This window comes from Cryptomeria japonica, chromosome 1 (genome assembly GCF_030272615.1).
Source record: "Cryptomeria japonica chromosome 1, Sugi_1.0, whole genome shotgun sequence".
Lineage (NCBI taxonomy): Eukaryota > Viridiplantae > Streptophyta > Pinopsida > Cupressales > Cupressaceae > Cryptomeria > Cryptomeria japonica.
In genome coordinates, this window is record NC_081405.1 from 711,104,731 (window position 1) to 711,125,518 (window position 20,788).

The window sequence follows — 20,788 nt, forward strand, 5'->3', positions numbered from 1 at the left end:
TGCATACATTTTCTAAATTTTGAGTATTGGTATCCTTCACATAATACCATAGTTTGAATGCAATTAAGCATATCATTCTATTTTTTTGCAAATTGGGCATTGGTTAGATTTTGTTGTTTATGGAGCTACATCCATTCTATTATAAAATTTAAACCAAGAAATAGTTGAACAACAATTAATTTGTGCCTTTGAAGAAATTATCAGTTGAGTTAAAAAAGTGGATATAAAGACTCAATGTTGTGTAGGATAAATATATTTTGATTTTATTTTAGAAGTACTACTATAGTATTAGTGACATATGGTCAGCATCTACAAATAGATGCTCACTAGTTTTGGTTGTGGTGTGTCAAGTTCTTCGTTCATTTAAGCCATTACACTTTCTAAATCAAAGATTTTTCAAGAGTATTTGTCGACAATGTTTTGAAGGCATATGATCATATTTCTTGAAGGTAACAAAATTGAATCCACACAGATTTATTTAAGATAATTTATCCTAATATTGATATTATTTCATAGTTCCATTTGGAAAAGTATCAATCAATGTTTATAGGAATCAAAAGAAACCATACATGATGAATACTGAAATGGGGTTAAAATATAGAGGTAGTAAAGATTTGTATAGGTTATTCATGAAATGAGATTTATGTTTTAGGGTTTATTTTAATTCATTTTCTTAAGTTGTTCTAAAACAAAGAAGGTTCGAAATATGGAAGTATTTGAAAAAATAATTTCGAGGTACTAAATCTAAATTTCATTATTCCCTTGTTTTTGGTGAGATGAGGAGGTGTTTTGCATTTAGAGGAATAAGGTTACTAATTATATTTGGATTTAAAAAAAATAAAATCTATAAGTGTATTATATATAAGGAGTTACAAGGATATTGAACTATGTTTAAATTATATAAAGAGTGTGTTTTAGTACGATCAAACACCTTGCCAAAAAAATAATAATCATGGTCACACATTAATTATATTCTCAGAGCCATATATGGTAGACTTGGCATGGGCTTCAAGCTCCTCATAGAATCATATGCTACATTTGATAAATAGAGAATAAATATGACACATTGGAGGCATCAAAGGTGGGAGTAATTTTATGACCTAAGCTAGTTTCTCGCTCAAAGATGATTCTTTACATGAGAAGCACCAATTTCAATCTGCATCCCTTCATGGAGTGAGGGAGAATTGATAATTCTTGACAGAACTTGTGGATAATATAATCTCCAAAATAGGGTGGGTTTAGTATATTTACATTGGTTCAGTTTCGTTTGTACATTAGAGAAGGGATTTGGTTCTTATGGCATTGGAGGAGGGATACTAGAGATTTTAGAGGAAATTTTTTCTCTCATATGTAGACACTAAAGGAGGGATTTTGAGACACTTTGAAGAGTTGTGGACTCTCAAAGGAGAGTTATTCTCTCATTGTACATGGAGAACATGAAGATGTTCTCTCGTATAATACAAAGGATTTGTAAGTTTGATAGTCAAGACATATATTGATGGATTTAGTTTAGTGTTTTCCAAGTGAGCAAGGAGAATTGACAGAGATGCTTAATCAAAATTTCCAAAAGGGCTAATGTGTTTATTCCGTTAGCATTTCATCCTTTATTCAAATTAATGTTATGAGGGAGAAATGCTGGATTTATATTACATCATTAGATAGAAATTGGATTAGGTAAGTGATAAATAAACATGTACATGTAAATTTATAAATGAAGGTTAGTGAATGGTTTGACTAAATAATAAAACAAAAGTTAGTTATTTGGAAGTTATTTTTTACAAGTGAGTTATATTATTTTTACAATAAAATAAAAGGATCTATAAGCTATTGCATAGTACTAAAAAATCAATAATTTTTTTCCATAGTGAATTCTAAAATTAATATAGTACAATTCGCTATAAAAATGTAATGGTCCAGTTTTTAAAAATCTATAGACTCATACATTTTTCAAATTTTTATCTATTCAAAAGGACATGGATTGTTGATTTAACCAATAGGACTTGTGGACATGTTTGGCATATTTGCAAAAAAGATTTTTCATGAAATATGTAATAAAGTTAACCACACTAATTTCATATATTGAGGTTCCCTTGTTGACACTCTCTCATCTTGCATCCCACTAGATTGAATTCTTGACACTAAAATGCTCAAATAATAGTAGTGTATTTAATTGGACTTTTAGATAGGGATTTGTTCCCATCCAAGTGATATTTGTTGTGAGGAATTTGCTATATAAAGGAATCAATAGTATTTTTTGGTATTTCAAAGTACTTCAAACTCATGGCCCAAGCATTGATGAATGGTGAAGTATGATAATATCCAAGGTTTCGAAATGTTTAAGAGGAGAAATTACTTATCAAAGGTGTAAGAATATTAATGCCTAGTGCATCCAAAGGCTTGATAAAGCAAAGGGTGAGTGTCTCATAGCTTATAAAGGTTTGATGGAGCTAGATAATTGAAATGAGCAATACTTTACTATCTGTTCAAGTTGCATGCACACCAAATAAAATGGTGTGCTTCCCATGTTCACCCACTCTATCTACTTGCAATTATTGTGGGAGCTCTTTCAACTACCCTAAGTACTCCTACATCTAACACATTAAATTATTTTGGTTTCCTCTTCACCTTAGACATCAATTGTGGAGGACGTTCATTTGGTTTGTCAATTTTAAAATATCATAATGTAATTTCTAGGGTACATGTGTAGTTGGATAAAATATTTTTTTTTCATTTGGAAGGATCATAAAGTATTAGTTCTAGAGCCAATAAGAAGAGAATATTGTAAGAAGTCTTATGGTTTCATATTCAATTTTTTAATCAATATAGTTTGAAGTTGTATGGACGTACATTTGTTTAAATTCTGTAATAAAATCATTGTAACCTTAAAGAAAAATTATAAATAGTATATTTGACATTGTTTGAGTGTTTCTAAGAGTTGTTTCTATATTGTCTTAATAGATTCTTGATCAGCTAGTTAGCTAGAAGGCCATACAATCATTCCAAAACTTTATTAATGCACATTATTAAAGATTAATAAAGAAATACATAGGTTTATTTCTAGATTATTAAGTAGACTTATAAAAAGTTTTACAAATTAAAGTTTGATATAGATGGAAAATGTTGATTTCTCAATTTTATGAATCACATTCTTTTTCTAGGCTTTGTAGTATTTTTTTTGTTTTGTTTCATTTCCAACATTTTAGTTTTAGAGTTCTTTATGTTTTAGTTTGGGTCTTGTTTCCAAAAATCCTACAATGAAATAATACATAGGGGCTTCTCACGTTCAATATTTTTTATTATCTTCTCGTCAATTTCAATTTAACCATTTAGGGTTTTGCATGTGTTTTTTTAATTTCAATGGGTTCATTTAAAGGTGATGGACCTAGGATTTAATTTCCTTTTTTACAATAGTCATCCCTTGAAACATATATATTGGAGACATATTTTGATTTTAACTATAAGAGTATCATTAAATTCAATCCTCACATTCAAATGTAAATTAGTTTCTCAAGAGTGAATTTTGAATGCCAATTGGTTCATACACAACATCACAAAGGTCATCTCTAAGTATATATTTTTCAATTGTAGTATTAATCTCATCATTGAGGGTTTCATTGTGTGAGTACAAGGTTGTAATGAGTCAAATAGTAGCAATGGGGGGAAAATCATGTGAATATGTTATCTAGAATGATAGATCATTTTTATGCTCAAATTTTCAATTTTTTTTTGGTTTGGTAAGTCAATTCCTAATGGACATCTATTTTCTAATATGTATGTATGTATGTATGTATGTATGTATGCATGCATGTATATAAGTATGCATATATATAAATATGTAAATATATGTATACATATACATATACATATATGTGTATATATATATATATATATCTATATATATATACATATTTATGTATACACATGCATATTCATACATACATACATATTAAAATATATACTCAATACATACATAATCCTCAATCATGATACTAATATACATATATACATATATGTACATATTTTTGATCTAGGTATCTTTATGTTCAATAATCCATTCCAACTAACAACCAAGAAATGCACAACAAGATAGATTATAGTTGATAACACACTCCTTCACAAACACACATTCTGATACCAAATTGTTAGCACAAATGCTCTCACATAGATTTACTATCAACAATGACAAAAACTTCGTAGTTCAAAATACAGCTTTTAGATTATTAATGCACAATCATAAATCTACAATAAGGATTACAATAATTCAACTAAACCATCAATCATCATCAAACAACATGGACAATCATTAATTCAAACAATAAATAATCGAATGCTTATTTAAATTCCTTCAACATATACATTGATGACTAGAATTTAAATGAAATGCCTCTTTACTCAACAATGTTGGTCATAAGCCTGTTCGGCCAATCTTCTTCCTGCCTCTTTTGTCACCACGTCATCTACTCTCGATCTCTCCCTACTTAGATCTCAAACCGAATACCTCTCTTTTCTTACTTTCTGCTACTAGATCTCACTGTTCTATTCTTCTTTATTCGCTCCGAAAATCTATTCATTTTCCATGCTTCTGGGAGCAATTTCCTTTCTATGTCTTCAATCTAAATAATCTATCTTCCAAATATTTGTCTATGCAAGGCAAACCTTTTTAGCTTTAAGCTTTACAAACTCCTCGTTACCTCATGCCTCAAGGGAGTATCAACTTGTCATGTATTTGGACTGCTCACTACACCCAAACCTCAATGTTGTTAGGAATGTGAAGCCCAATGATCACATGACCTTTCACATTCCTCAACTCTTCATTTTGTAATTGAATATGATTCTATAAATGACTGGGTGCAGTCTATGCATATTGTATTGAGATATTGATTAATAGAGATAGTTCCCTGCTTGAGAGTGGATGTAGCCTATATGGTGAACCACTATAAATCTCATTGTCTCGTGTCTTTTGTTTGTGTTATTTTCTTTCTGCTATTTTGTGTTGATTCTAAGTTTTCTCTCTGCTTGTTTAAATTAATAGCCTCTCTCTGTTTGGCTTCCACATAACTAATTGGCTCTCTCTTACTACTCGCCTGGCCTCCTCCCACAAACCTTCCACCAACCTCAACCTAAACATGGCCTATTACTTTCTCTACAGATTCATCTCTCGATCACCAAGGAATAGATTTCTTTCCCTACTCCACCCGGTCCTTCTTCTTTGAAACCTCAAATATTGGTCTTCATCACCTATATCTTCCTCTCTCACTCAATCATTCCATACCAAACTCCTACACTCATAACCATCAACAAGATGAACTTTAAACTAATTCACCAAACCACATGAAAAACAAGAAGACCAAAAAATATGTTTGAATGATGCTCTGCATCAATATTTAAGAGAACAATATTGAATTTATATATGGAGTTAACTAAGATAATAATATTATACACAAGGGACTAAATACAGTAGTTAGATTATCAACACTATGATAACCCAAAGGAAAATATCTTGTAATATCTCTACACTGCAATATGATATTAACCTTCTTATATTCTCTTACTAGTGTTTTTAAGACAACCAATTGACCTTTAGTAAGATTTGGAGACAAGATGTGTATTTTTTTTGTACTTGTGACTGTTTGCAAATCATCCAATCCATCATTTCTAAACATTGGAATAGGATTGTCAAAGATTATATATCTCTCTCTCTATATATATATATATATATATAGAGAGAGAGAGAGAGAGAGAGAGAGAGAGAGAGAGAGAGAGAGAGAGAGAGAGAGAGAGAGAGAGAGAGAGAGAGAGAGAGAGAGAGAGAGAGAGAGAGAGAGAGAGAGAGAGAGAGAGACTTTCAGTCATCTGCATCTCTCAGTATTATGTCATGCCCCATCCCAACTCTTTGATCTCAACATCATGAAAGCATTTCACATGTTGAGGTTCCCTTGTTGACATTCTCTCATCTCACATTTCTCCAGCATGACTTTCTTGTCATCCTAAACTCCTTGATCTTGACATTCAGATGGTTGAATAATTGTAGTGTATTTCATTTGACTTTCATATGCAAAACATAAGTTGAAAACTTTGAACATAGACATTTATTTTTCACTTCACTCTTGATACTATTGAACTTTTATACTTAAATATGATTTATATAAAAACGAATATATCCAAAAAAACACAAACAATTCTCAAAAGAAAGCTATAATCCTAATAAAGTTAATTCTCAATCACAGTCATCATTATTGAATTCAAAATGGAGAAAACAAATCTTAAAGGAAAACTATAATTTTAATAAAATTAATTGTCAATCACAATCATCATTATTGCATTCAAAATGGAGAAAACAAAGAAATGTTAGTCGTTTAGGGAAAGTCATTTTCAAAATTTACCCGCTACAGCTGTAATTCTTCCCTGCCATATGTATACTATATCCACAACAGTTGTAGGGGAATGTACCATGTCCATTATTATTGTCGAAAGTGGCTAAGGAAAAAGTGCAGCTGTGAAGCAATTAGAAGAGAATGAAGATCTGGGAAGTTTCAGCAACTAAATCTTTCCCAGATTCTGAAGCCAATCAAGCACCAAAAGATATTATCCTTAATGTCTTTGTCTAGAAAGATGTGGAGATATCCGTATCGATTTTTATATTGATTTGTCTGCAATTACTATGCAATGGAGGTGTTTCTTTATGGGGATTACTCATAGCAGATGAGTTAGAAATGGGGATCAAGAACTTGATGGCAAATAGAGACGAATTTTGAGATGGGTTTATTGTTTTTAGCGGATTCTAATTTCCCTAGGATTCACCCACCACCTTTCTTGTTCTTTCCCCTAGCCCTCTTTCTTTATAATCCTCTCTCTTCCTCACCGTCACAAACAATGCAATTGTAAATTGTAATTGCAAGGGAATTCTCGCTTTCTATGCCAGAGAAAGAGAGAAAATTTGGAGCAGCCATTGAAACTATCCTCCACATAAAAGAAATGTTTGCTTTTTTTAGATCTATGTATTAACACAGTCTAAGAAACATGTAGTATAAGTGTGGTGGTGGATTTTGGTCCCATAGAGAATTTTGGTGAATTTGTTGTGCTCATTATAATTTTGTTGGCGTTGGATGTAGATTTAAACTATAAAGGGAGGTAGAAATTGTTAAAGGAGGTGATATATACTGGTACTGGTGGGCACTGAGTGTAGAGAGAGATATCTAGAGCAGAATGGCTGCGCCTATAGCGTTAGAGGGCGACAGAGGGTTAGGGTTGACATGGACTGGAAGTCTGCGTTCTGGGAGCACCAGATTGTTTGGAAGATCAACTAGTGTTTTTGCATCTCAACATCAACAGCAAGAAGATGACGAGGAGGCACTCAAATGGGCGGCTTTAGAGAAACTTCCCACATATGATCGCATAAGAACATCCATTTTCAAACAGACTGAGGGAGATGATGAGGTTCTTCACCAAATTGACGTAAGAAATATGGAGCTGGGCACAAGACAGCAACTGCTTGACAGGCTTGTGAAGGCTGCCGACCAAGACAATGAACCATTTCTGCATAAACTTAGGGAAAGGATGGACAGGTACTTGTTCTTTTCTATTCAGTTGTGAAAATGAGTGAGTATAGATAGCTAATGAGTTTCTTTGTTGTAAGCAGGGTGGGGATTACTTTGCCTGAGATAGAGGTCCGTTTTCAGAACCTCAATGTGGAAGCTGATGCATACATTGGAAGCAGGGCATTGCCCACGCTCTTCAACTATACAGCTAATGTGGTCGAGGTATTGACCATTACCAAGCACATTTCAATTGAAATCCATACATATTCTTGATTTTCTATTAAGTTATTTGCATCAATCTGATGTGTCATCTTCTGAGGAATTCTCTTTGTCAGAGCTTTTTGGAGTCACTTCATTTGTATAAGACCAATAAGAAAACTATGACCATTCTAAAGGATATCAGCGGCATCATAAAGCCTGGCAGGTGAAGAGAACAAATTGTTGCAATAACTTGTTCAAAAATTGCACCAGTACTAGTAGAATTTACAGGTGATTAACGAACGAATTGACTAAATTATGCAGGCTGACACTTCTTTTGGGTCCACCTGGTTGTGGAAAGAGTACTCTTCTCTTAGCTCTCACAGGAAAACTGGAGGCAGCACTAAAAGTTAGTCTTGATCTGTTTAGTCGAGCCACATTTGTCTTTCTTAATAAGATTGCCATTTAGAAACCCAGAGGCAGAATGAATATGAATTGAATCAAATGATGTGTGACTGTTTCAGGTGAGAGGAGAAGTAACGTACAACGGACATACGATGGATGAATTTGTGGCGCAGAGAACGTCTGCTTATATTAGTCAGCACGATTTGCACATTGGAGAAATGACTGTGAGAGAGACTCTTGACTTCTCTGCTCGATGCCAAGGCGTAGCTGAAAGATATGGTAACTATTGCTTGCTATGCATAATCACCCTGAATACTAATCACACTGGTACCTATTACTAATAATAATTGCGTGGAATATATTTGTTGCAGATGTGCTCAGTGAACTTTCGAGACGAGAGAAGGAGAAGGGGATCAAACCAGACCCCAACATTGATGTCTTCATGAAGGTACAATATAACTGATAATAGTCTGTACTTGTAGTCAAGTCATGATAATGTAATTCACTTATAACTCTTCTTGGCTTGTTTTGTGTAGGCTGCAGCTATGGAGGGACAGAAGTCCAGTATGCTAACAGACTATGTTTTGAAGGTGAGATGATTTTATATGGAATGAACATTAACATTGTAGCTCTTTAGATGTGCCAAAAGATAGGTTACTATAACGACTCAATTAGCGATGATTATGATTATGATTGTGATTGTGATTGTGGCAGATTTTGGGGTTAGACGTATGTGGGGATACAATGGTGGGAGACAATATGACAAGAGGGATATCTGGAGGTCAAAAGAAAAGAGTGACAACTGGGGAGATGATCGTTGGACCTGCAAAGGCATTTTTCATGGACGAGATCTCAACTGGTCTGGACAGCTCTACAACATTTCAGATTGTGCAATGCTTGCGACAGATTGTTCACGTGTACAACACAACAATGGTGATTTCGCTTTTGCAACCTGCTCCTGAAACCTTTGACCTCTTCGACGACGTCATCTTACTCTCAGAAGGGCAACTTGTATACCAGGGTCCCCGAGACTCAATCGTGCAATTTTTCGAGTCCATGGGTTTTGCTTGCCCCGAAAGAAAGGGTGTTGCAGATTTCCTGCAAGAGGTATATTCATCATCCTCCTCTTCTTCTCCTTGCCCAGTGCCCAGCGCCCAATGCCCACTACATTTCATTTTAACTTGAACATATTTTTGCTAGTGTTTTTCATGCCCACCATTTGGAATTAACAGGTGACATCTAGAAAAGATCAAGAGCAGTACTGGATTAGAGAAAGCCAGATATACCGTTACGTACCTGTGAAGGAGTTCGCAGATGCATTTCAATCCTTTAAAGTTGGTGTAGAGCTAAACAAGCAACTGGCCGTTCCATATGATAGAAGCAAAAGCCATCCCGCAGCTCTCACGACAAAAGAGTATGGTTTGGGCAAAATGGAGCTTTTTAAAGCTTGCTTTGACAGGGAGATTTTGCTGATGAAGAGAAGCTCCTTCATCTATATATTTAAGATCTTCCAAGTAAGTCCACCGGGTCTATTTTACAGCATACATTTTTAAGTCTTGGCCCTTGGGATGAGTACCATAATTTTTGCATAGGTTGATCTTGACGTTGTGCAATTTGTTGATCATTGCCAGATCACAACGATTGGGTTGATTACGCTCACAGTTTTCTTCCGCACAGAAATGGATGATAAAACTGAGGAGGGAGCCTCAATTTACTTCGGTGCTCTGTTTTTCACATTGGTTAACATCATGTTCAACGGATTTGTAGAGCTGTCTATGACGATGACGCGCCTTCCTGTGTTCTACAAGCAGAGAGATTCCAAGCTGTATCCGGCATGGGCTTACTCACTTCCCACATGGGTCATGAGAGTCCCTCTGTCACTCATGGAGTCTTCCATCTGGGTCGTTCTCACCTACTATACCATTGGCTTTGCCCCAAGCCCACAGAGGTATTGGATTTGATCATTCATTTCGTTACTGGATTTGACCATTTATTTCGTTATGGTGCCATCAATTCTTGATGACTCTAATCCATTCCCTGATGCAGGTTTTTTCGGCAGTTCTTCCTCTTATTCGTCCTCCACCAAATGTCTCTCTCGCTTTTTCGTTTCATTGCTGCAGTCGGACGGACTCAGATTGTGGCAAACACATTTGGATCATTTGCACTTCTGATTATATTAGTTCTTGGCGGATTCATTGTATCCAGAGGTGCCATACCATTTTCAACAAAATAAAATAGATATCACATATAAAGAAACTAGAATGCAATACAGACTTGAATTAATTTGACGTTCCTCGCGGATCTTATGTTTGCAGAGGATATCAAGCCCTGGTGGATATGGGGTTACTGGGCATCTCCTCTCATGTATGCTCAAAATGCCATTGCAGTGCTTGAATATCTAGCAAAACGTTGGCAAAAGGTTAGGATCGTAACCGAGTTATAATTTAACCAGATCAGGAAGCAGCATTGATGTTTGTCTTGTGTTGTTAAAATGTTATGATATTGTGATGGACCGGTTATTGTTGCAGCCCGGAGAAAGAAATGAAATAATTGGTACAACATTGGTAAAATCTCGTGGATTGTTTCCTGAAAGCTACTGGTATTGGATGGCCCTTGGAGTACTAGCAGGATATGCCATTATCTTTAACTTGCTCTACACCCTGGCATTGGCGTATCTAGATCGTAAGTTGAATTCTTGAAATCACCGATCCCCCTTTCTCTAAATTGTACTGCCTTACTAGGTAATGGTAATTCGAATAATTCAATAAAATAATATCTACGTGTCCATGTATATCACTACTTGTGAAGCTCTTGGGAGGCCTCAAGCAATGATTCCAGAAGAAGACGTAGAGGAAAGCCATGCAGATAAACAGACTCCACAAGAAATGAAAACTATCTCCTCTGTTGGAGGTAAGCTTGTTTGAAAGGTTTTTCTATATCGTTTGAATCAAATTGGGAGTTGGTATGGAGGGATTACTAGTAATGTTTCTTTGTTGTTTGAATCAAATTTGTAAAATTAGCAATGTTTCTAAGGTGTTGTGTTTGAACTTTGGTCACAGGAGGTAAGAAGGGAATGGTGTTGCCTTTCCAACCCTTGGCAATGGCATTCGAAAATGTCAGTTACTTCGTTGACATGCCTGCAGTAAGCTTTCTCCCGTGCCATCCCTCAGTTATATTGCATTCATAATTCTACTCCTTGGTTAAATCAACTGATATTCATAAGAGTAACTGTGTTGTTGCTTATGATATGTATGTAGGAAATGAAACAGCAGGGAGTTGCAGAGGATAGACTCCAGTTACTACGTGAAGTGAGTGGGTCCTTTCGGCCTGGCGTGCTCACTTGTTTGATGGGGGTGAGTGGGGCTGGGAAGACAACATTAATGGATGTTCTTGCCGGAAGGAAAACAGGGGGATACATTGAAGGCTCCATCACCATCTCTGGCTATCCAAAGCAGCAACAGACTTTTGCTCGCATTTCAGGTTATTGTGAGCAGAATGACATCCATTCTCCCTATGTTACAGTTTACGAGTCCCTCGTCTATTCTGCTTGGCTTCGTCTTCCAAGGGAGGTTGATCCTCAAGCAAGACAGGTATATAATTGCATTTCTCTGTACAAGTTTATAGCTGCACTTTTTCCTCCAGTCTAAAACGCAATACGATGTGCATTTTGGGTAAGGTTTATCAGAATTTAAGTAAAGTGAAGATAATTTTGTGGATTTTTTTTAATTGCAGGCATTTGTGGATGAAGTGATGGATCTGGTTGAGTTAAACAATCTGAGAGAATCATTGGTTGGGCTACCAGGAGTGAACGGTCTTTCCACAGAGCAACGCAAGAGACTGACAATTGCAGTTGAATTGGTGGCAAATCCTTCCATCATTTTCATGGACGAGCCAACATCAGGCTTGGATGCGAGAGCTGCTGCCATTGTAATGAGAACTGTGAGAAACACTGTGGATACAGGAAGAACAGTCGTCTGCACCATTCACCAACCTAGCATTGATATTTTTGAAGCCTTTGATGAGGTGGGTGTGACTGTGGGTAAATCACCCAGACTATACCTAGTTCTATCATATTCATAGCTACTCTAGTCCAGAGCATTCTACCTAATTAATCAAATCAAATGAATGTGGATCTCTGCAGCTTGTGTTGATGAAGCGTGGAGGGCAGATGATATATGTGGGACCTCTTGGTCGCCACTCTCAAACTCTCGTCGACTACTTCCAGTCAGTGAAAGGAGTTTCTTACATCACACCGGGATACAACCCTGCCACTTGGATGCTTGAAGCAAGCTCTGTGGGTTCTGAAATGCGTTTGGAAGTAGATTTTGCAGAAATATATCGATCCTCATCCCTCTACAAGTAGGAACTCTTATCTTGTCAAATTTTATTTATTCAGTCGAACTAGGTAAAACCAAAACCCTGGGTAGCTATTTAACAATCGAATCCTAATATTAACGAGTGCAGGCAAAACCAAGCTTTGATAAAGGAAATCAGTACACCTGCTCCAGGCTCCCAAGATTTATATTTTGAGTCAGAGTTTTCACAGCCTTTCTTTACTCAAATAGTAGCCTGTCTATGGAAACAACGCCTGTCATATTGGAGGAATCCGCAGTACAACGTCGTTAGATTCTTCTTCACTCTCGTCTGTGCTTTGTTGTTCGGTACCATCTTTTGGAACATGGGGAGTAAGATGTAAGTTGCATGCGCTTGAGTAACTTGTTTACATGGCTAGTACCATTTTCATTTTGGAAATTGATTTGAATTTTGGGCCATAATTAACATATGCAGAAAGAAGCAACAAGATGTATTGAATGCAATGGGATCAATGTTTGCTGCAATTGTGTTCATTGGAGTGAACAATGCCACTTCTGTTCAGCCCGTGGTTGAAGTTGAAAGAACTGTTTTCTATCGAGAAAAAGCAGCTGGAATGTACTCACCGCTTCCTTATGCGTTTGCTCAAGTAAGGAATGATCTCTCCTCTCTCGAATCAAGTGTAACTGGAGCAACAATGCTCTACTACTTTCTAGATAATATTGAGGAAAACAAACATTTCTTGTTTCTTGATCATATTAATGAGAGACATTAATAATGATGGGCTTCATGTTGCAGATATTGATCGAGCTACCTTACGTATTTGTCCAATCGGTCATGTATGGGTTGATAGTTTATGCAATGATCGATTTTAGCTGGATCGCAACCAAATTCTTTTGGTTCTTCTTTTTCATGTTTTTCACTTTCTTGTACCACACCTATTATGGGATGATGACTGTAGCTCTCACTCCAAATGCCACCGTTGCTGCAATTGTCTCCTCTGGCTTCTATGGCATCTGGATGCTTTTCTCTGGCTTTCTAGTTCCCCGACCTGTAAGTACTTCAAATATGATATAATTAGGTTTTTCCTCTTTCTACTTCAACTTCTTCTAAGGATCTTGTTGTTGAATATATGTATATATAAGATGTATGGTGTTGTGTAATTGAATGCAGAAAATCCCAATTTGGTGGAGATGGTACTATTGGGCATGCCCTTATGCATGGACTTTGTATGGCTTGATCGTGTCTCAGTATGGGGACCTCTCAAATCCAATGAGCCTACCAGATGGGCAAAAGCAGCCATTGAACAAGTTCCTAGAGGGCTACTTCGGATTTAAACATGATTTCTTAGGAGCCGTTGCAGGTGTTATTGTGGGTATGGTACTTCTCTTTGCCTTCGTCTTCGCCTGGGCCATTCGGAGTATTAACTTTCAATCCAGATAAACATTCACAATCCACCGCAATCCCATCCTGGATGTGCCAAAAAATATTCTACTTATTTGTATTTGCTTGCGTCCAAACACTACTAGAATAGAGTTTAGTTATCTCAAGAAATAATTCTTTATTTGAATCTGTACAAGTGTATTTCTTATCAAAAGCAAAATTAAAAAATAAGCCACCATACATATTTGGTGGTGCAAGTAAATTGTTGTTGAACTACTCATGCTTCATTGTTGGTATTACGATGTATTGTGACCACCCACTTTAATATAATTATTAAAAAACTTAATCTAATATTTAAAAAAAATATATTTGGACATATTCAATCATTTTGTAATGACAATTTTTTAATAAATGATCTATATTTAGATTATTCTTTTAAGTGAACGTGCTTATTTAACATATATTATTATGTTGAGTGATACTTATAAAAAGTAACAATTCAAAGAGAAATATTGGTAGACACCAAAATTAAATAATCATAGAACTCTAGAAAATGATATCACATAATAATGAATAATTGTAACTTTCTTTTTGATAAGTGATAAGGTATCAAACTTCTATTTATGTATGCCTTATCAAGTCAGGTAAGATTAGGCCTACCCATTGAACTTCTACCTCTATATGATATAAATGTAAATTACCCATTTATATATTTAAGTTACATATGTAATATATAAATAAGCCAATGATATGGTACTAATGTTGGTAAGTTAGAGAAACATCTTACATCATCTTTACAACTTAGCTAGACTTTGGGTCAATGCGATGTGCTATTAAATTAAAATATTTAAAATTTAACAGAAGGCACATCATCCTTCCTAATGATATTAATTCAAAAATGCGTTTGGGAGTATATTTACATATTGAGAAATAAAACACCACCAAAGAAGAAACCATTAGAGTAACTAACAAAAATGTGTCTAATTGTAGTAGCAAAAACATGGATAAATTCTTTAACCTGAGAAAAATTGGTAAGCTCTATCCAAGAAGAGATAGAGAAAAGAGAAAAAGGCCTATGTTGGAATTTTGATATCAAAGAATCAAGGATTCATAAGTGTTCTAGTAGTGAGAAAGAAATCAGGTTGTATAAGAGGGAGAAGTACTTGGGAAAGAACCAAATGTAAAACTTAAGAATGAGGATTCCAAGGAAAAGAAAACACTACTATCTCCCTACATGTCTTGAATGGAATAAATGCACCATAAAAACTGAAAATTAATCAAGATAATATTAAAATCAAAATGTGAAAGTGTTGGTTGATACTAGTAGCACACACAATTTTATTGATAGAAGGCTAGCTCATGAGCTTAATTATTTTATCTATCCAGTCTCTAATTTTTAATTCGTGATATCTTATGGGAATAACTCTCTTGTGGTGGTAAATTTCATAATTTTAAACTATCAATTAGAGATTTTAATTAGATTAAAAAATGTTTTCTATCCTTATTAGGGTTGTGGATGTAGTTTTGGGTGTGTAATAGCTTAATAATTAGGAACATTATTTTCTAATTTTTAAGACATATCCATGGATTTAGAACACATGGGAAAAAGTATGAATATAGAGAAATTTTATTAGCTCTCATAGGATGGAGAAATTTGTCAAGAAAGGCTCTTACAATATAGGGGCTCAATTACATTTTATAGAAGTACAAGATGTGACAACTCAAGAACACCCAAAAATTCAAGAGATCATTCAACACTCTCAATAATTATTTTAAGAATCCAAGGATGTGTACCTCTAATCATAGGCCATAATAATGACATTTAATTAATATCAAGAAGCATTGCTCATGCCAAAAAAATGTATCTATTTCTCTCTTAATATGATTGTTCTTAACAAAAAAGATGATCCATGGAGAGTTTGCTACAACTATGAGGAGTTAAACAATATCACTCATAAAGACAAGTTTCATATTTGTCTTGCTAATGAATCAAGATATAATAATTAATCTATGTAAAATAATCCAAATTGAAATCTTTAGATTCAAAGAGAATGTGTGTGTGTGTGTGTGAGAGAGAGAGAAGGGGGGGGGAGGCAGAGGTAGTTATAGAGAGAGGGAAGGAGGGAGGGATACAGGTAAAACCTTAACTTTCCATCATCAATCGTAAAACCTAGACCTTAACCCCTACATGTTGACCCCTTAGACATTGATTTTGGCATTGATGTCATGATAGGACATTATGTTTTGTTTATATAACATAGAGCATTATAACAGATTAAAGATATTCTCAAAACTTTGGCTAGTACTATTTGGTTCTTTCTCATATTGTCATTGAATGGTTTAGTGTACAAGTCTTGGGGTATATGCACGAAGTTGTGGTACCAAAAAGGTGCCACAATTCAAAAAAAATTTAAAAAGCACATAAGGCGCATGCACTATAGTGTGCACACCCTATAGTGTGCATGCCTTATAAGGCATGCACCTTATAAGGCATGCGCCTTATAAGGCATGCGCCTTATGTGCATTGTAAACTTCAAAAAAACCCTACTCCACATTTTGGATGCATTCTGCATTCCAAACCCGCGTTTTGGCATTTTTGGGTGCCATTTTTTTGCGCTCGCCCTTTGTAAAAGCTTGAAATTGGGCACCAAGTTGTCCATCTCTCATCAAAATGCTGCCACGCCATCAAAGAACTCGAAGAGGTATGTATTTTTATTTTCTTATTGTCATTTTTTTTATTAATTTGAAGATTAAACTAGGTTTATTGATTTAAATTTATTTTCATTATCAAGAAATGAGATTAGACAAGAAAATGTTGAAAACACTCAATCACCTCCTCATGAAGACCATATTGAAGAAGAAGCGCATCAATCACCTCCTCATGAAGACCATATTGAAGAAGAAGTACATCAAGAACCTCCTACAATCCCTGGACATCCCATAGGTACATAAGAAAACCAATTAGGTCAAATAGAAAATAGCCAAAAAGAGCTTGAAGGTTTAATCACAAGGCTAAAAGATCCCACTGTAACAAACTCCCATAAGACAAACCTTGCCAGTTCTTTGCAATCTATTGTATCTCACATACAATTTGTGAGTGGGCAAATAAATTTTTGGTCCCGTAAGAAGGAAGAACAAAAGCAATTTTATGCTGACAAATTATCATATGCGACAGTGAAGAAAAAGAAAATTAATAAATTTGACTTGTGTGCTCTTTTTACAGACCCTCGAACGAATCAACCTTTACACCCTGGATGTAGGAGATTCCCTATTCATTGGTGTCATCATGAAGGGATTAAGAACAATTTTTGGGATAGGTGGTGGATGGTATTTGATCAGCCCCCAAGCAATAATCATGAGGTACCCCAATACTTTTTGAGAAAACTATACTATGAGTTTGTCCTTAATGAGATCCCAAACTATTTTGATTTTCTAGATTTCCAAGGTAGAGGTGGGGGTTCCTCACATGATAGAGAGGGTGCACAACATGATCCAAATCTCCCACCAAGACCCTTGGCTAGACCTATGGTGGAGCATGTTATTATTCCTTCCATTGTGAAGGAGAGTATTGAGGTCGAAACTCTAGACTCGATTAGCTCACTCACTCAGACCCTTATACAGTATGCTAGGCCTCTAGTAGAGGGTGATGCGAGTGATGATTTTGATTCTTCTAGGCATCGAGTTCCAACTCATTTTTGTCGATCTTGTGGTTCTCTTTGCACTTATGATTCTAATAGTTTTGAGAATGCACTTGCACGAGCGGAGTTTGCTACAGAGAACATTGTCATGACAGAATCCTTGTTGAATGAAACATTTGGCATTGATACCCAGGTGAATTTCATTACAGGTTCATTTCATTCTTTTTATTAAATCTTATATGTAAATTTGAGAATATATCTAAATTAGTAAATTATTATGATAAAAAATCAGGGTCAAAGTGTTCACAATACTAGCAACATTCCTACAGCACCCTTTTTCACTACTTTGTTGACTCCACAGGTATACAACGAGTGAAAAAATATAATTATTATATGTAGATAGTTGAACCTTATGTGAATGATTTTCTAATTACTCCTGTCAAATAGTTTGATGCTAGAGCTTCAACATCAACACCTCGTAGTGTATTTCATCGACAATCTTTCACCCAGGTAAACAATTTATCTTTAATGTTGTTATTAAATAATATAGATAGTTTTGGCGATTAATCAATATACTTTGTTTAATTTTCCGATGTTGACATCAAAGACTCCTCCTATTGTCCGCACGTCAATGGAGTGCGGTGTTGCTGCAGCAGTAGCAAGTTTGACTGCTTTAATAGAAGTATGAGACTTATTTGTAAATTTAGTAAATTTAGCATTACATTTGTTATCTTAATAATATGTTATTGAAAATTTTAACGACACTTGTATTTAGTTTAATTTATATTGTGACGCTTACAAGAGGGGCTTGTCACTCCAGATCATGAACGTGCACCTGTTGTGGATGAACATCATGATTATTTGTATGCGATAAGTGACTATTCTATTATATGTCATTCTAAAATTCAATTTTTGTATATGCTAACATCATTCTTTTCATTGTATCAGGTGGAATTACAAAAAAGTTTGGAGAGGAGGTTGAGTGGACGTACTCGAAAGACACCTGCATCATATACATCTCCACCCCCTCGACAGGCAAAGATATCCCGTGATCTATTTCCTTCCCCTAGAGGGAAATGAATAGAATAGGGTCCTATGTTGTATGCCTATATGACAATTTTGAACATATGTTTTGTATTACGAATATGTGACATTTTATCGCCATATGGCTTTTGGCAAGCTCCTATTTGACTTTATTGGATACCATGTTGTATGCCTATATGGAAAATTTGAACATATGTTTTGTATTACGAATATGTGACATTCTATGTCCATATGGCTTTTGGCAAGCCCCTATTTGACTTTATTGGATATCATGTTGTATGCCTTTATAGCAATTTTGAACATATGTTTTGTTTTATGAATATGTGAAATTTTAAGTCCATATGGCTTTTGGCAAGCCTATTTGTTTGTATTGGATATATTTGATAGTTTTAACAGTATACAATGTTGCATGGATTTGTAGCTTTTTGTTTAATGCAAATTATTTATCATGGTTATCCATAATTGCAGTACAAATGATTAGATGAATAATTACACAAAGTTTATTATTACTTAAGCTTTGAACCTAAATAGATGTTTGTAATCCAAGACACAATCCACCTCGACGCATACCAGCTGACGGTTTGGTGCCGCAACACAACCCCGTAGGATTAGACAGATCGTTCTTATGATTAACAGGCACCGAGAAATGCGATGCCGAATATTGACAACTTTGAGCAATTTGAGCACTTGGGCGATTTCGCTACTAGGGTGTGGCCCGCAACGATTGGGCGAGTTGCAGAGAAAAAAGAAGGCATTCCTAGTGTAAACCCGGCCACCCCGACGCGTACGAGCTGACGGTTCGGTGCCGCGACGAGTGGATTGAAAGATGGGGCATTGTGCAACTTTTCATTGAACTCATCTGATGCTTTTTGTCGCAACCGAGAAAGAGTCGCCATGAGCAACAAGATCTGAGTCTACCGAAACCGAGAGAGACTTTTTAGAGTTCCATAACATGACCCCATAGGATCAGACAGGTCGTTCTTGTGATTAACGGGCGCCAAGAAATGTGATGCCGAATATTGACAACTTTGAGCAATTTGAGCACTTGGGCGATTTCGCTACTAGGGTGTGTTCTGCAACGATCGGACGAGTTGGAGAGAAAAAAGAAGGAATTCCTAGCGTAAACCTGGCCACCCCAACGCGTACGAGCTGACGGTTCTATGCCGCGACAAGCGGATTGAAATATGGGGCATTGTGCAACTTTTCATTGAACTCATCTAACGCTATTTGTCGCAACCGAGAAAGAGTTGCCACGAGCAACTAGATCTGATTCTACCAAAATCGAGAGAGGCTTTTTTAGAGTGCCATAACACGACCCCGCAGGATCAGATGGATCATTCTTATGATTAATGAGCGCCGAGAAACACGATTCCAAATATTGACAACTTTGAGCAATTTGAGCACTTGAGCGATTTCGCTACTAGGGTGTGTCCAACAATGATCAGGCGAGTTGGAGAGAAAAAAGAACACATTCGTAGCGTAAACCCAGCCACCCCGACGTGTACGAGTTGACGGTTTGGTGTCGCGATGAGCGGATTGAAAGATGGGGCATTGTGCAACTTTTCATTGAACTCATCTGACGCTTTTTGTCACAACTGAGAAAGAGTCGCCACGAGCAACTGGATCCGAGTCTACCAAAACTGAGAGAGGATTTTTTAGAGTGCCATAACATGACCCTGCAAGATCAGACGAATTGTTCTTATTATTAACGAGCACCGAGAAACGCGATGCCGAATATTGACAACTTTGAGCAATTTGAGCACTTGGGCAATTTCGCTACTAGGGTGTGTCCTGCAATGATCGGGCAAGTTGGAGAGAAAAATGAAGGTATTCCTAGTGTAAACCCGACCATCCCGACGTGTACGAGCTGACGGTTTGGTGTCGCGACGAGCGGATTGAAAGATGGGGCATTGTGCAACTTTTCATTGAACTCATCTGACGCTTTTTGTCGCAACCGAGAAAGAGTCGCCACGAGCAACTGGATCCAAGTCTACCGAAACTAAGAGAGGATTTTTTAGAGTGCCATAACACGACCCCTCAGGATTAGACGGATCATTCTTATGATTAACGGGCGCCGAGAAACACGATGCCGAATATTGACAACTTTGAGCAATTTGAGCACTTGGGGCGATTTCGCTGCTAGGGTGTGTCCCGCAACGATCGAGCGAGTTGGAGAGCAAAAAGAAGGCATTCCTAGCGTAAACCCGGCCACCCTGATGCGTACGAGTTGATGGTTCGGTGTCGCGATGAGCGGATTGAAAGATGGGGCAT

At 36.2% G+C, this 20,788-nt stretch overlaps 1 protein-coding gene across 1 annotated transcript; it reads left to right on the forward strand.

Annotated features, from left to right (window-relative positions):
• The first annotated feature begins 6,690 nt into the window (after positions 1 to 6,690).
• Positions 6,691 to 14,066, forward strand: LOC131062529 (pleiotropic drug resistance protein 1). The gene is made up of 22 exons (XM_057996223.2): positions 6,691 to 7,565; positions 7,640 to 7,760; positions 7,874 to 7,962; positions 8,061 to 8,145; positions 8,261 to 8,420; positions 8,513 to 8,589; positions 8,678 to 8,731; positions 8,856 to 9,248; positions 9,374 to 9,655; positions 9,773 to 10,089; positions 10,188 to 10,348; positions 10,457 to 10,560; positions 10,670 to 10,823; positions 10,950 to 11,051; positions 11,201 to 11,283; positions 11,399 to 11,731; positions 11,874 to 12,164; positions 12,283 to 12,500; positions 12,606 to 12,833; positions 12,930 to 13,101; positions 13,251 to 13,505; positions 13,626 to 14,066. Exons 1-22 carry the CDS (start codon positions 7,207 to 7,209, stop codon positions 13,893 to 13,895), a joined length of 4,308 nt encoding a protein of 1,435 aa, XP_057852206.1. The 5' UTR covers positions 6,691 to 7,206; the 3' UTR covers positions 13,896 to 14,066.
• Positions 14,067 to 20,788: the final 6,722 nt, after the last annotated feature.